The sequence below is a fragment of the Salvia miltiorrhiza genome, chromosome 1 (assembly GCF_028751815.1).
Source record: "Salvia miltiorrhiza cultivar Shanhuang (shh) chromosome 1, IMPLAD_Smil_shh, whole genome shotgun sequence".
Taxonomy (NCBI): Eukaryota; Viridiplantae; Streptophyta; class Magnoliopsida; order Lamiales; family Lamiaceae; genus Salvia; species Salvia miltiorrhiza.
This window is the reverse complement of record NC_080387.1, coordinates 27,763,348-27,778,484: the sequence shown is the minus strand read 5'-3', so window position 1 is coordinate 27,778,484 and position 15,137 is coordinate 27,763,348. Positions and strand designations below refer to the sequence as shown.

At 35.1% G+C, this 15,137-nt stretch overlaps 1 protein-coding gene and 1 non-coding gene across 3 annotated transcripts; one reads left to right on the top strand and one right to left on the bottom strand.

Annotated features, from left to right (window-relative positions):
- Window positions 1-3,305: 3,305 nt before the first annotated feature.
- TRNAM-CAU (transfer RNA methionine (anticodon CAU)) lies at window positions 3,306-3,379 on the bottom strand. Its single transcript has one exon. It is a non-coding gene; the product is annotated as a tRNA-Met (tRNA).
- A 7,568-nt stretch (window positions 3,380-10,947) lies between these two features.
- LOC131017938 (probable pectin methylesterase CGR3) lies at window positions 10,948-14,610 on the top strand. Of its 2 annotated transcripts, none has more exons than XM_057946693.1 (7): window positions 10,948-11,155; window positions 11,925-12,064; window positions 12,407-12,446; window positions 12,650-12,691; window positions 13,202-13,576; window positions 13,898-13,953; window positions 14,299-14,610. In XM_057946693.1, the coding sequence occupies exons 2-7, from the start codon at window positions 11,945-11,947 to the stop codon at window positions 14,449-14,451; spliced, it is 786 nt and encodes a 261-aa protein (XP_057802676.1). In that variant the 5' UTR covers window positions 10,948-11,155; window positions 11,925-11,944; the 3' UTR covers window positions 14,452-14,610. The 2 variants fall into 2 exon arrangements, with proteins under 2 accessions (XP_057802676.1, XP_057802679.1); XM_057946696.1 differs by lacking the exon at window positions 10,948-11,155 and adding an exon at window positions 11,156-11,269.
- The last annotated feature ends 527 nt before the right edge of the window (window positions 14,611-15,137 follow it).

The window sequence follows — 15,137 nt, the reverse complement described above, 5'->3', positions numbered from 1 at the left end:
AATCTAGAACTAGAAGGTGATGGGAATAAATTCCCTAATTCCATTCCCTTTGTTGAAGTAGGTGTAGCTAACTAGAATGCTGCAGTAATTATATATATAGAAATATGTACTCTTGATTAAAAATACAAAATAATAGTCCAAATATGAGAATCTATCCACATTGATAATGGAATGTAATTTTGTAGATCATGCTCGAACATATAAAAAGTAGGTTCTGTCGAGTCAAGTAGGTCACCGACACTAGTGAATCATCGTTGCCTTATTACAACTGTCTGCCCAAGTATGTGATATCGTCATAGTGGATTTTGGAATATTACAAATATTCGTGAAATATGGGCATTGTTTGGTTTGTTGATTGATTGAATATTTTTTATTTTATTTTATTAGCTACAAATGTACCACATCAATGGTCTATTATCGATTGAAGAAAAGAAAAATATTTTGGCCACTTATAATTTACTACTACTCTCTCCCATTTGAAATTTTCTTTTTAAATGATCCTATTTATAATATTAACCTAAGAAATAAAACATATTACTTTATTTACTCTTTTTATATCTTTTCTCATTTTTTTTTACTATTCTCTCCATCTTTCATCTCATTTACTTTATGAACGGAAGGATTATTAATTATAATTGGGTTCACCTCGTACAAAATATACTTTATGCGTCTCGTTATTAATATTTTTTTTGAGTTATCTCATTAAAAATGATTCAATTTTATAAAAGACAATAATTAACCCTTAAAAAAATACAAATCTTTTTAATAAATATACACATTTTCCTTAATCCATTCCTCGTGCTCAAAAGTTTTAGGAGCATCCATAACAGATCTCTCAAAAGTAATCCTAACTTTAAATTTGAGCTAAAATAATAAAAAGTGAGATTAAATGATCATCCAACAGATCATCTATATTAAGTTGGGCCCACAAAAAAATTTACACCCCCTCAAATTTAATCCTAAATTTACACCCCCTTAAATCTAATCCTAAATTTATAAAATAGATGATGAAAAATAGGAGAGCTGCTGTGTGCAATTGTAAAATTGGGGTTAAAAATAATTTAGGGAAGACTTTAGGAGTATTTTTAGGAGTAAAATTTTGAGAGATCTGCTGTGAATGCTCTAAGTTTATCTTTATACGAGACTTTTGTCTTATTTTTGTCCCTCTTTAACTCCAAAGATATAAGTACATAGTAAATGAATTAGGCTTTAATTTTTACATAATTTGTATTTGAGTATCATGGTCGGAATTTGTGATATATAAGGAAAATAAAAAGAAAAAAAATGTTAATATACGATACATATTAGTGATGCTCACAATAAATGGTTGCGAATGATTTGTTATATATATATATATATATATATATATATATATATATATATATAGGGGAGAGCTATTCAGAAAACTCCTCTTAGACTATAAAATAGGAACAAATACACACTCTAGATCTTATAAAAATGAATGGTCCTGATTAAAATTTCAAATTCAGCGTGATTCATATAAAAATAATAATTCAACGGCAATTTCACGAAGCGAGGGGTATACATATATAAGTACATAGTAAATGAATTAGGCTTTAATTTTTACATAATTTGTATTTGAGTATCATGGTCGGAATTTGTGATATATAAGGAAAATAAAAAGAAAAAAAATGTTAATATACGATACATATTAGTGGTGCTCACAATAAATGGTTGCGAATGATTTGTTATATATATACATATATATAGGGGAGGGCTATTCAGAAAACTCCTCTTAGACTATAAAATAGGAACAAATACACACCCTAGATCTTATAAAAATGAATGGTCCTGATTAAAATTTCAAATTCAGCGTGATTCATCTAAAAATAATAATTCAACGGCAATTTCACGAAGCGAGGGGTATAATCGAAAACTTACAATTTCACTCACCGTCTTCAATGGGATTATACCTATTACTGCGCAACATTAATTAAGTTGGGGGAACAATTTCAGAAACCCAACAATCAACCTTAATTCATTGAATCGCAACTCTTGAGCAGTGGTGGTGGCGGCGCTGTTGCTCGACGTCTGGATCTGGCGGTGGCACTATGTGCAGGAGCAGTGAACAGAGGTGGTGCGCGGATAAACGAAGACAAGTTCTGGTGTGATGAGGCGTTACCAGTGGTGGTGGCGACGCTGCTGCTCGGCGTCTGGATCTGGCGGCGATGCTATGTGCAGGTGAGGCGAACAGAAGTAGTGTGCGGATGAACGACGATGAGACTTGGTGTGAGGAGGCGTGGAAGATATACGCAGGGTGGCGCTGATGGTGTCCGACTGAACTGGAGTGGTGGGGGAGCGTAGCGACCCTGCTGAAAGTGGCTTGGAGACTGCGTTCAACTGGGGCTGAGGCGGCGTGAATTATTTTTTATTGATGTATGAATTATTTATTATCGTACGAATTATTTTTTATTTACATACGAATTATTTTTAGTTTACGTATGAATTATTTTGGTTTTCGTACGAATTGTTTTAGCCTCGACTCTGATTGTATTATTGTTTTTTATTTTCGTACAAATTATTTTTTATGAATTATTTTTTATTTATGTATGAATTTTTAATGAATCCAATATAAAAAAAAGTCTTTTAACGAATCCAATAACAAATTATCCTAAAATCTTTAACGAGTCCAATACCGAAAGTGGAATATGTCTAAAATGTGATGAATTATAGAGTATAATCATATGAATTTTTATAAAAATTTAAATGAATAATACATATATTTATTTAATTCAAAATATTCATGCAACTCAGAAGCATTATATACTACTGAACTATTTATTTTTTATTCTGCAGCCTTCCTTGATCGTATAGGTTAGATTAATTTTGTATCTATGGAATGTTAGATATTGACTTAAAAGTAATCCCTTGATTTAAGGAAACGATAATATTAAAATTCTAAAATTACTTTTCTATCCTAATACCTAATATGACGTTAATTATCTAAGGAAATTAGATTGCAAATCTGTCCGTTTAATAAATAAAATCTAAGGGCCTGTGATGGTTCTTATTTTATAGTTTAAATTTGGTTTTTATTTTAGCCTCCCCCTATATATATATATATATATATATATATATATATATATATATATATATACTTTTGTCTGTAAATACTGCATATTTGATTCCATCCATAAATCTATTTTCTTCCCTATGAGTTCTAGTCTCAATAAGAATGCTATTTCTTACTGTTCATATATTATGATATGAATATACCACACCAATTCGTTATGTGTGGGTGATGAGATTCCATTGATGCAGAGCCAATTCCAATAGACTTGGCGTGCATCCAGTAGGAATTGAACCTACGAATTTGCCAATTATGAGTTGGGCGCTTTAACCATTCAGCCATGGATGCTTAGCGGGGATCCTCGTACATGGTGAATAACCAAATTCCAATTGAAATGAAATCTTTAGGATAAATCAATGCAATTTAGGAGGAATCAATGAAAGGACATCAATTCCAATCCTGGATTTTCGAATTGCGAGAGATATTGAGAGAGATCAAGAATTCTCACCATTTCTTAGATTCATGGATCCAATTCAATTCAGTGAGGTCTTTCATTCACATTTTTTTCCACCAAGAACGTTTTCTAAAACTCTTTGACCCCCGAATTTTGAGTATCCTACTTTCACGCAATTCACAGGGTTCAACAAGCAATCGGTATTTCACGATCAAGGGTGTAATACTATTTGTAGTAGCGGTCCTTATATATCGTATTAACAATCGAAATATGGTCGAAAGAAAAAATCTCTATTTGAGAGGGCTTCTTCCTATACCTATGAATTCCATTGGACCCAGAAATGATACCTTGGAAGAATCGGTTGGGTCTTCCAATATCAATAGGTTGATTGTTTCGCTCCTGTATCTTCCAAAAGGAAAAAAGATCTCTGAGAGTTGTTTCCTGAATCCGAAAGAGAGTACTTGGGTTCTCCCAATAACTCAAAAGTGTAGCATGCCTGAATCTAACTGGGGTTCGCGGTGGTGGAGGAACTGGATCGGAAAAAAGAGGGATTCTAGTTGTACGATATCTAATGAAACCGTCGCTGGAATTGAGATCTTATTCAAAGAGAAAGATATCAAATATTTGGAGTTTCTTTTTGTATATTATATGGATGATCCGATCCGCAAGGACCGTGATTGGGAATTATTTGATCGTCTTTCTCTGAGGAAGAGGCGAAATAGAATCAACTTGAATTCGGGACCGCTATTCGAAATCTTAGTGAAACACTGGATTTCTTATCTCATGTCTGCTTTTCGTGAAAAAATACCAATTGAAGTGGAGGGTTTCTTCAAACAACAAAGGGCTGGGTCAACTATTCAATCAAATGATATTGAGCATGTTTCCCATCTCCTCTCGAGAAAGAAGTGGGCTATTTCTTTGCAAAATTGTGCTCAATTTCATATGTGGCAATTTCGCCAAGATCTATATATATATATATATATATATATATATATATATATATATATATATATAGGGGAGAGTTCAATGGAGACCACTCCCCTATATAGATAATGAAGACCAAATCTGGTTCCTTGATCTAACTTAATCTAATGGTGGTAATTTAATTGATTAATTTTATTAATTTTCATTTATTTTATAATCAAAAGGTTAAGCATGTCATTTTCTATTTAACCCTAATCTCACTCACTCTCTCTCATTCACGCTCTCTCTCTATCTCTCTCTCAATCACTCTCTCCCTCCCCCGCTGCCTCCATCTCTGCTGCTCCGCCGCCTCCCCATCTCTCCTACTGCTCCGCCGCCTCCACCGCAGGTGCCATGACCACCGCCATCCAGTTGTCGCCGCCTTCTCGCACCAGTTCCAGTCACCACCGTCCATGATCTGCCGCCTCCAATCCCAGATCTACCGCTTCCCCTCCATGATCTGCAGCGGCCTCCACGCCCTAATGGAGACCGATCTCCCCTACCGAGTTAAAATAGCGCCGGACAGAGAAATCACCCCCTATTTTCGATTTTGTGAGATGAATTTTACCATTTTGGTGGTTCTGTGCTACAAAATTCGTAAATTCTGTTGGTTGTAAAGTCCAGTTGGGTGTTAAAAGGTAGAACCTTTGTATAAATTCTGTTGGTTGATTTCTGCAAAAATAATGGAAAAATTTGGTTGATTAAGGAGTTTGAACCTAATGTTCGTAGAAAATATTAATGAACGAACTAATGTTCGTTGATATGTTCGTAGAAAAATGAATGAACATACTAATGCTGGATGATATGTTCGTAGAAAAACAAATGAACATATTAATGTTCATCGATATGTTCGTAGAAAAACAAATGAACATACTAATGTTCATCAATATGTTCGTCGAAAAACAAATGAACATACTAATGTTCACCTATTATGTTCATTGACGGATCAGGTCCCAGAATTGGAAGAGAGTAATTTTCGGGATTTGTTCAACCTGATGCCATAATTCGTGGGTTTGAGTGGACGTTTTTGCCCTTTTTGGATTAAATAAATGTAATTAACCATTATTTAATTACATGAAAAATCAAATCAGGAAATAATCTGGATCATTGATTGGATTGAGATGAATGGCCTTGATTTGGTCTTCATTCTCTATATAAGAAATGGTCTCCATTGAATGCGACCCTATATATATATATATATATATATATATATATATATATTAATGGTGCTACATTAATGATCGAAGAGTTGAAAATGATTTTTCGTTCTTATTTTATTTACTGATTATATAAGGAGGTGCACTCCAGTGAGATTGCTATTTTTTGTGGGATCGTGAGTACAATGAATAAGACAATATATATTGTTGAATAAGGCAGTATATACTGATGAATAACGATATTAAAAAATTTGATAAAATTTTCGCTCCATCCAGAATTCTGGCAAAAAATTTCATCCTCTAGGTAAATATCAATCATATGATATATGAAATTAATATCCACAAATCAATCTAAGATCTCACCATATATAGGAGATCTCATTGAAATGCTCCCTTGTATAGGAATGTCAATCCAGCCTGAACCCCGTGGGTTGGCCAGATAAACCCGTCAATCCGAAAGGGTTAAGGTTGAAAATTTTTAGCCTAATGAAAATTACAACTCGACTAGCCCGTAACTGAATAGCCTGACACCCGATACGGTCGGCTCGACTAACCCGATGGGCTAGCCCGAAACCCGAATAAATAACATAAAATATTTAGATATAAAAATTTAAAAATGACAAAATATTATAAAGTCTCATCATTTCACTTTTCTGTATTTTTGAGATGCTTTAATTCTATGGGTTCAAACTATTGTTGGATATTTTGTTGTTTTTTATTTAACAAAGTTGAACATTTTATTGTTACCAACTTGTTTTATATGTTATGTAATCTTGATTTTTTTTTCTTCAATATCTTATATTTTTACATTTCATGCTTTATACTCCCTCCGTCCCACGAAGCATGATTCACTTTCCTTTTTGGGTTGTCCCACGAAACTTGACCTGTTTCTAAAAATAGCAAAAAATTTACCCTTTATTCATATTTTCACTTTTTCACCTACCACACTTAACACACAAAATATTAATTTCTTAATTCCCGTGTCGAAAAGAAATGAGTCATGCTTCATGGGACGGAGGGAGTATAATTTATATCTTTGATTTCTATGTATATTTTATACATTATACATTAGATCATTAAGAATAACAAAATAAAAATAATTATCTTATTTTTACGCCTTCAACCTGATTAGCCCGATGGGCTAGCCCGAAACCCGAACGTTTAGGGTTAGGGTTGAAATTTATAATCCGATAAAATCCTCAATCCGATTAGCTCGCATCCGATTAGCCCGAAACCCGATAGGCCGGGCTGGCCCGAAACCCAATAGAGTGACCCGATTGGCATCTCTATCCCTGTATATAAGCTGGTTTAAATTACTCCCTCCGTCCCGTTAAAAACGGCCACGTTCTTTTCGGCACGGAGATTAAGAAGAAGATTGTTATGTTTTAATTAAGTGGTCCACCAAAATTAAAGAGTTAATTAAGTATGGTCCTCTTTTTTCTTCTCACTTCGTCTGAACCATTTTCTGGCCGCCGGTGACGGCAACGATCGCCCTACGCCCCTCTATCAAATCGCACAGCCAAAAATTAAAAATCAAAAATCAAAATCAGACCAAATCGCAAATTAGACGGAAACCAAAATCAGACCAAATCGCAATATAGAACTCGTCTCTTCAAATTCCAAATTGAAGCTGCTGCTATGGCCGCCGGAAATCGAAGCTGATGCGGTAGATCTAGGGTTTGTGAGAGAAGGGCGGCGCCTGGGGAAACGAGCGGCGGTGTGTGTGTTCTGAGGAGGAAGATGGCGCGCCCTAGATCCTCCATTCTCTCTTCCTATTTTCGATCTACGCCTCGCCGCCGTCAACCACGCCACCTCAGATCTAGGCGGCGGCGGCCATGGGGGTGGCGAGAGGGAGGGAGTAGAGGCGAGGGACAGGGAGTTCAGGGGTGGGGCGAGAGGGAGAGAGTAGCGACGAGGGACAGGGAGTTCAGGGGTGGGGCGAGGGGGGAGAGCAGAGGCCAGGGAGAGGGAGGTCGGGGGCGGCGACCGACGGGCGAGGGAGAGAGAGCAGAGGCCAGGGAGAGGGAGGTCGGGGGCGGCGACCGACGGGCGAGGGAGAGAGAGCAGAGGCCAGGGAGAGAGAGGTCGGGGGCGGCGACCGACGGGCGAGGGAGAGAGAGCAGAGGCCAGGGAGAGGGAGGTCGGGGGCGGCGACTGACGCCGGCGTTGGTGTCGTCCGCTTCTCGCCGGAGAAGAAGAGAGAAGGGCGAGGGGAGGGGCTGTGTGGGGGGGGGGGAGTTTGCTGTGCCACGTTGAAGTAGAGAGAGAAGATGAATGTGTGTGTTTTGTGTGTGTTTGTTAAGTTAATGAGGGTTTAAGTTTAATTATAAGTTTAATTAAATTGATTAATTAAACTTAATTAAATACTAAATATTTCCATTTTAGGAAAGTGACCACTTTTAGTGGGACAAACCAAAATGGAAATGTGGCCACTTTTAGTGGGACGGAGGGAGTAGTATATTAGATATGAATGTACTAATTTATAACAACTACTTGAATTGTTTGGGTAAAGCGTAAAGCCCTTGTGTATGTAGCACATATGCAGTACGCAGATTCGGCTTTTACAAGGTTCTAATAATATAGTTGCTGAAATAAATAAAATTTCATAAGAATAAGCATAATGCTTTATATGTAAATTAAAAGAGTCCATAATAATTTCCATTAATACAATGCTTATTAGGAGAAATCCGGTAGCAATTTTTGGACTTATGCCACATTCCAAAGAGGTTTCGCGAGATGCCTAGCTCAATAAAAAAACTTATTTTGCTATACAATTTTAATTTAAAGAGTTTCTGAGTTAGGCAAAAAGGAACTGACACCATCAAAACTAAATCGAAATGTTAATTACTACTCCGAGATGTGTGATGTGAACTCAAAGTCAGAAATATTTTTATCACATAGTATTTCAATTGAGACTATGACCTACCATTATAAATTGTGTTTTGTGTAAAGTGTAAGCCAGCTACAAGCTTAACAACTACAAATTCATTTAACCATCCCCTGGGAGCATATATATTGAACACAATAAAACAAACAAAATAAATGTCTGCATGTACCTCAAAAATAAAAATAAAAAAATGTCTGCATGGATTTAATAGAACATGTCTTGTTCTTATGTAAACTAAAATAACAAAGCTATAGATATGATTTCCTTTGAAATAAACGTAAGTTATGGATATTAATTATTACTTCTAAATATGCATCGATCTCCAGTTAAGAAGGAAAAAAAAAAGAACATGGCTATCAAGGTTGAACTCATTCTACCTAGCAAAATATTAAACATTCAAATTTGTCCCATATTTTTATGCTTTTTATGTAGTATACTCTCTTCGTCCCATTCATTTTCGGCATATGAATTAAGAAAAAAGTGTAAATTAATTAAAAGTAATACAATTCATATATCTTTTGAAGAATTAATTATTATTATATTTTATGGAAATGAGACACATAGTTAATCCAACTCTCAACAAGCTTATACATGACCCATACATAGTTGTTATGTTGTTTAATTTTTTTTATGGGAGTGGCGAAACCTTTCAACGTCAAATTGCCTTTAGCACTGAATACAATTACATATACGAGTTGTGAAGGAAAATTTAAAACTATAAACCAAAACATTTCTATTACTCCCTCCGTCCCACTGTATCTGAGACTCTTTCTATTTAAGATGTCCCTCTGTAAATGAGACTTTTTCATTTTTTGGTAAATATTTTACTCTTTAAACACATTTTCACTTTTTCATCTACAAATAAAATACACTTTTCTTAATTTCCGTGTAAAAAAAAAGTCTCACATACAGTGGGACGGCAGGAGTAGTAAAAAAAAAGTTGGATCAAGATTAAGAGAGAATGTGATCAGGGAACAAAAAAACTTTAGAGTGGCACTATTATTATAGAGGGAACTGTGATTTTCATAGTGTACATATTCAACCGCATGTTTGCAATGAGACATTTAAGCGATACAAACTTCTTTTTGTGAACAACAAATTCTTGAATTCAAACTCTACAGTCCCCCTTCCCTCAAGTAAAAAAATAAAATAAAATAAAAATCATCAGCATTTAGCAATTCAATCTGAAAAATGCTAATGCTAAGGAAGTGTTTACTTTGATGGAACAGAAGAGAAAATATATATTTTCATCATTTTTTCACCATTTTCAGATCTTTATTATGAAATAAAATTTTCTTCGGGCATAGTGAAATATTTTATCGGGCGGTTTATTTTCATTCCTTTTCTCCGGACAGAGTGAGATATTTTCTCGGACAGCTTATTTTCACTTCTTTTATCTCCCGTGTTGGATAATATTATCTTTGGGTAGTTGTGTGAAAATATTTTTCAACATTTTCTCATATTTTCATCTCTAGTAAATATATAAGTAAAAAAAGAGAAAAAAAATTATAATATTTTCTCATTTTTTTTTATCCATTACTATTTTCTAATAAAAATTTTACAATCAAAATAAACATATCCTAAAAAGAAATGGTCGGAAATATGCGGCTAACCTTACTTGAAAAAAAAGAAAAGAAATCTCGAGTAAACTTACGTTTGTTGAGGTTTTAATTTAGGTTCACTCTTTTTTTAAGAAGTTCAAGTTCACTCTTATTATTTAGGTCCAAACAAAAACATTCTACATGGGCCCAAAAAACAAACATTCACACATAAACCTAAAAACAATCCTCCAATTTTTTATTTATTTATTTTTAAAATTCCCACAACAACAACAACCGAAAAACTAAAGTAAAAAACCTTTATTTTTTATTTTTTGTATTTTAGATGTCGTCGACGAGTTGATGACATTTTTCATCTCCTTTATTTCAGACCCAGATTTCCCATTACACGAAAATCGTACTATTTTACTTTATAGTTTTTGATGCATCTTGTGTGATTATCATAGTCATATATCATCGCCTTTTTCAAATTCAAAGCAGAAAACTTGCCAATAGGTAATATATTACACATATTTCAATGTTTAATACTCTCTCCGTCCCACTAGACTTGACACTTTTGAGTTGGGCACGGAGATTAAGAATAAAGGGTTAAGAGTGTAAAGTAGGTAGGGTCCACTGATTTTATGTGAGTAGAGAAAGTAGGGACCACATACTATTTTAGGAAAATGTCAATTCTAGTGGGACAAACAAAAAATGTAAGTGTGTCAATTCTAGTGGGACGGATGGAGTATTTTACTTAATAATTTTTTCTACGCTCTCAACAATATTTTTTTTAAATTCGTATTATTCTCTTCTTCCACCTTTTCCTCTTAGAACTACTCCATTTCACTTATCTAAAACCCAATAAATCAACGGTAAACCCTCAAATCTTATCTTAATCTAATTAAATCACACACGCTCAGTCACTATTCACTAATGGAAAATGACGTCAAAGGAAATGAAATAAACCGACAAATTAAATCGAATTTTTTCCCCGCAATTAAATCTGGAGCCGCGTTTCCTCTGTTATCTGAGCTTTCACTGATTACGCCAAAATCTAGCATCAGCAGATCTAGATCCGAACTCTCACTTCTCCTGCTTCACTCTTTCTACTTTCCTTTTTAGGTAAAAATGTATTTATTTGCTCCCTTGATCTCTCTCCTTTTCCTTTTCATAATTATTCAATGCTGCTTTGTTCTGTTGTGGAATCAATGGGTTCTTTCTTTCGCGCTTTTGATGGTAATCGGGTCAATTATGAACTCTGAGATAGTTTTTTTGATCCGTCATTTTGTTAGGGATTGAGATTTATGTCGATTCCTTCTTCCTGTATAGAGCTTGAATTAGCAGATCTTGTTCTATTTGGAAGTGCTATAGCTTGCTGATCTTTTTGATTGATGCAAAATGTATGAGCACGTTTGTGAATAATTCACTCGCTATAAGTTCTCTATGGATTCATGAATCATGAACTCGTGTGCCTGTCACGGCATTTGCTACTTTGTTAATCACATGCATATGTTTTAGGATTATGAATGGATGAGGTATGTGTTTTCTCTTGAAGTTTTGGCGTGCATAGCGACTCTCAAATTGGAATATTCACTAATTTACGAAAGTCGTCTTGCTTGATTACGATATGTGTATAACTAATAGCTCTGTTCTCTGGTTAGTTATTTTGATCATCATTCAGTAGAGATCTTCATGTGCTAGTTACCAGTATTGGTAAAGGCTGTCTTTAGTTTGATCATCATTCAGTAGAGATCTTCGTGTGCTAGTTAATAGTGAGTTGAGATATTGATAAAAGGCTGTCTTTAGTTTTGATCATCATTCACTAAAGGTCTCTGTGCTTCCTGGCTTCAAAAACTTGTCCTTATCTTCTGGTCCTTTCAATCCTCGGCAGGTTCTTCAAACTCTTAAGCGATGTCAAGAAGACCCAATGCTGCTCGCCGTATTGGAGATGGCGGGAGCATTCCTTTTGTCGGGGCATTGCATTCCAAGGCCCAAACTTCTCCACTATTATCCATTGGAATTTTTGTTGTGGTATATCTCTTTGCTTCTTTCACTTTGCCTCCTCTTATACATGAGAGAGCACACATATTTGCATGAGTTATTCACCATTATTGCATATACACATAGTGGATAGGTACATACATTTCACACATAGATCCCTTTTTCCATATTGTACAATCATGGAATTGAGTTACAGTTACCTTGTGTATCTGAATTTTAAAAAAAGAGAGAGGAGGAGATGGCTTAAGGATGATGCTTGTTCACTTATTTCTAGTACTTGTCATGATGACCCTTGTCACATAGTTGAGCTTGTTGCATTAATGTGTATCTAAAATGAGAGAACTGATAAGCTACTTTTTTCCGGAATTTCAGGGAGCATTGCTGGTTGTTGGTTATCTTTATCACAGTTCAGGTTTGTTCTTGGTTTTTTCACACACACCGCTGTACCCCAGGAAATCAATCTTATGTACTTGTTCCAATAATTATATTAGGTCGCTGGTAGGAAAAATATAAGGATGATGGAAACATTCCTTTTAATAGGTCACTTTAGTTAAAGAGTGTTTGGAGGTATATTCAACCATTGAGGTTATATCATTTTTCCTTTGTTCTTGACAGGTAGCAGGAGTGGTGACATAAATAGTTTAAGTAGACTTGAAGGTAAGTACCTATGATTCAAAAGTGTTGTATCTGCTATTTACCCGATTTGTTTTGGTGAATTATGAATAAATAATGCATGCATGTATAGAAGGCTTCATTCTTGTACTTGCAACCATTATATCTTCAAAATTTCTTGGTTTTTCAATTGGTTTAATGAAGCTGGTACTACAAGTTTCACCAGATTTTGACATTGTGATATTCTTTGGTGCCAAGATGCATGTCGGGGGTTTCACCAGAAGTAATCGATGTTCAAGATACGAATTTTGCATATGATGTTGCGTAATGCTGTTTTATGTGGGAAAATGGGCTTTACGGTTATATATATAGCATTGCATGTGTGATCTATACCTCTTTCTTGGATAAAAGAAACACGCTTGTCTGATGTGTATATCAATTACCAATCAGTCTTCCGTCTAGCTTTTCATCCTATTCCTTGTTCTCATCTATATGAAACATGAATTTTGCTATTAGATTACATGTACTTTTGTTAACCCATTAATGCTTATGCAGGTGGTGTTTCTTGTACTCTAGAAGTTCAGAAAATAATACCTATTCTGAAGAAAACATATGGTGACAGCATGAAAAAGGTATTGCATGTTGGTCCTGAAACCTGCTCGGTGGTCTCTCAATTATTGAAACAAGAGGATACAGAAGTCTGGGGTATAGAGCCTTATGAGTTAGATGATGCTGATGCCAGCTGCAAGAGTCTAGTTCGCAAAGGCATCGTGCGAGTGGCTGATATCAAATTTCCCCTTCCGTACAGGCCTAAGACATTTTCCCTCGTCATAGTTTCAGATGCATTGGATTACTTGTCTCCTAAGTATCTTAACAAGACTGTTCCACAGCTAGCGAGGGTAGCTTCTGATGGCTTAGTTATATTATCTGGTAATACTCCAGCACCCGGTTTCTTATGTGCTTCCGTAATTCTAGAGATTTATAAGTAAAAAGAGTGTGTGAACGAGATTAAGCTATTTTATAAATGTAGTCATAGTTTTTCCATCTCAATATTGGAAAAGTCATATATCATACAATATTTTCATAGTGGTTCCAGAGGTTACAATTGGACCACTTGGTTCCATGTTAAATCATTCACATAACTTACAGCAGCTTTCAGCATTTCCAACGTTGCAATTGCATATAGGTCTTCTTTTGTAAATTTCTGAAGTTAGAAGGCAGTGTTACTAACTGTAACATAAATGCTTGCAGGTTACCCAGGTCAGCAAAGAGCTAAAGTGTCGGAGCTTTCCAAGTGGGGGCGCCCGGTAATTGTCAAAATTTATTTTATTTTTGGCACTTATTAATAGGCTTCTTTTCTTCAAATACCTGACGAAATGACTATAATCCCAATGCTATTTGTATCTATACATATGCAAGTGTTTATAGCTGATCAGTCTATGAAAAATCTTACAACTTATAGAAAATTTTGCTAGTCAGATATCTGATATTTGCTGTTTCACGATTAGGGTAACAAATCATCAAATCAAAGCACCAAGAAAAAGTTGTGATCTGCAACTCAGTTTCAATTGTTTCTAAACAAGCACCTATATCTCTCAAGTATTCGCATATTGATCTGCATTAATATTAGCTTGTTGGTTTTCGTTGAATAGGCAAAACTACGGAGCTCGACTTGGTGGATAAGGTTTTTTATTCAAACCAGCTTAGAAGAGAATGAATCTGCTGTGAAGAAGTTTGAACAGGCAGTATCCAAGAACCCTTACAAGTCAGCCTGCCAAGTTTTTCATCTCAAACCATTGCATTGATCATCTCATCATGAACAAGGTATTTTTTATGACAACCGACGGGCATCTTTACTTTTTCATAGTGTTAATTAATTTTCAAATGTGCAAATTGTGTTAGTTAATTTTGTTTGATGTAAAAATATTTAACATAATTATTGATTGAAATCTTTTGCTGGTCCAGTTTAGCAACCAACAAAATGTATCCTCATTAATGTATTTGTTATGCTGGCAATAATAAGTGTTCAGCTGAATATGAATCAATTGTACCTTTCTTGATCACTGTAGAGAGAATCAAAATTACATAAGTATTTGGAGTAACTGATGAAGCAATTCCTCAAAAATATTGTATAAGATCATCAATGAGTGCAAAAGTAAGCCAGATGTTTATTATAAGGGTTAATAGCCAAAAAATACACGAAGTTTGCCCGAATTTGCAAATTGCACATGACCTTCAAAATTGGCCTCAGAATACATGACCTTTTGATTTTATCGTGATTTGCACACGGCGAGAATTCCGGCTATAATTAAAGTTGACCGGCAATGACGTGGCAATACGCGTGGCATTTTTAATGCTGTGGCAATACGCGTGGCATAAAAATTAAAAACAATGTAATTTTTTTATACATGTGGCATAAGAGAGAGAGAGATACACAGAGAGAGAGAGAGATACAGAGAGATACAGAGAGAGAGAGAGATACAGAGAGAGA

What these genes read in the sequence shown, in the direction of transcription:
- LOC131017938 (XM_057946693.1), top strand. Translation starts at nt 11,945, where the DNA reads ATGTCAAGAAGACCCAATGCTGCTCGCCGTATTGGAGATGGCGGGAGC. An exon ending in TTATCTTTATCACAGTTCAG is followed by an intron (nt 12,447 to 12,649) that starts GTTTGTTCTTGG and finishes TGTTCTTGACAG; the next exon opens with GTAGCAGGAGTGGTGACATA. An exon ending in TTTCCAAGTGGGGGCGCCCG is followed by an intron (nt 13,954 to 14,298) that starts GTAATTGTCAAA and finishes TTCGTTGAATAG; the next exon opens with GCAAAACTACGGAGCTCGAC.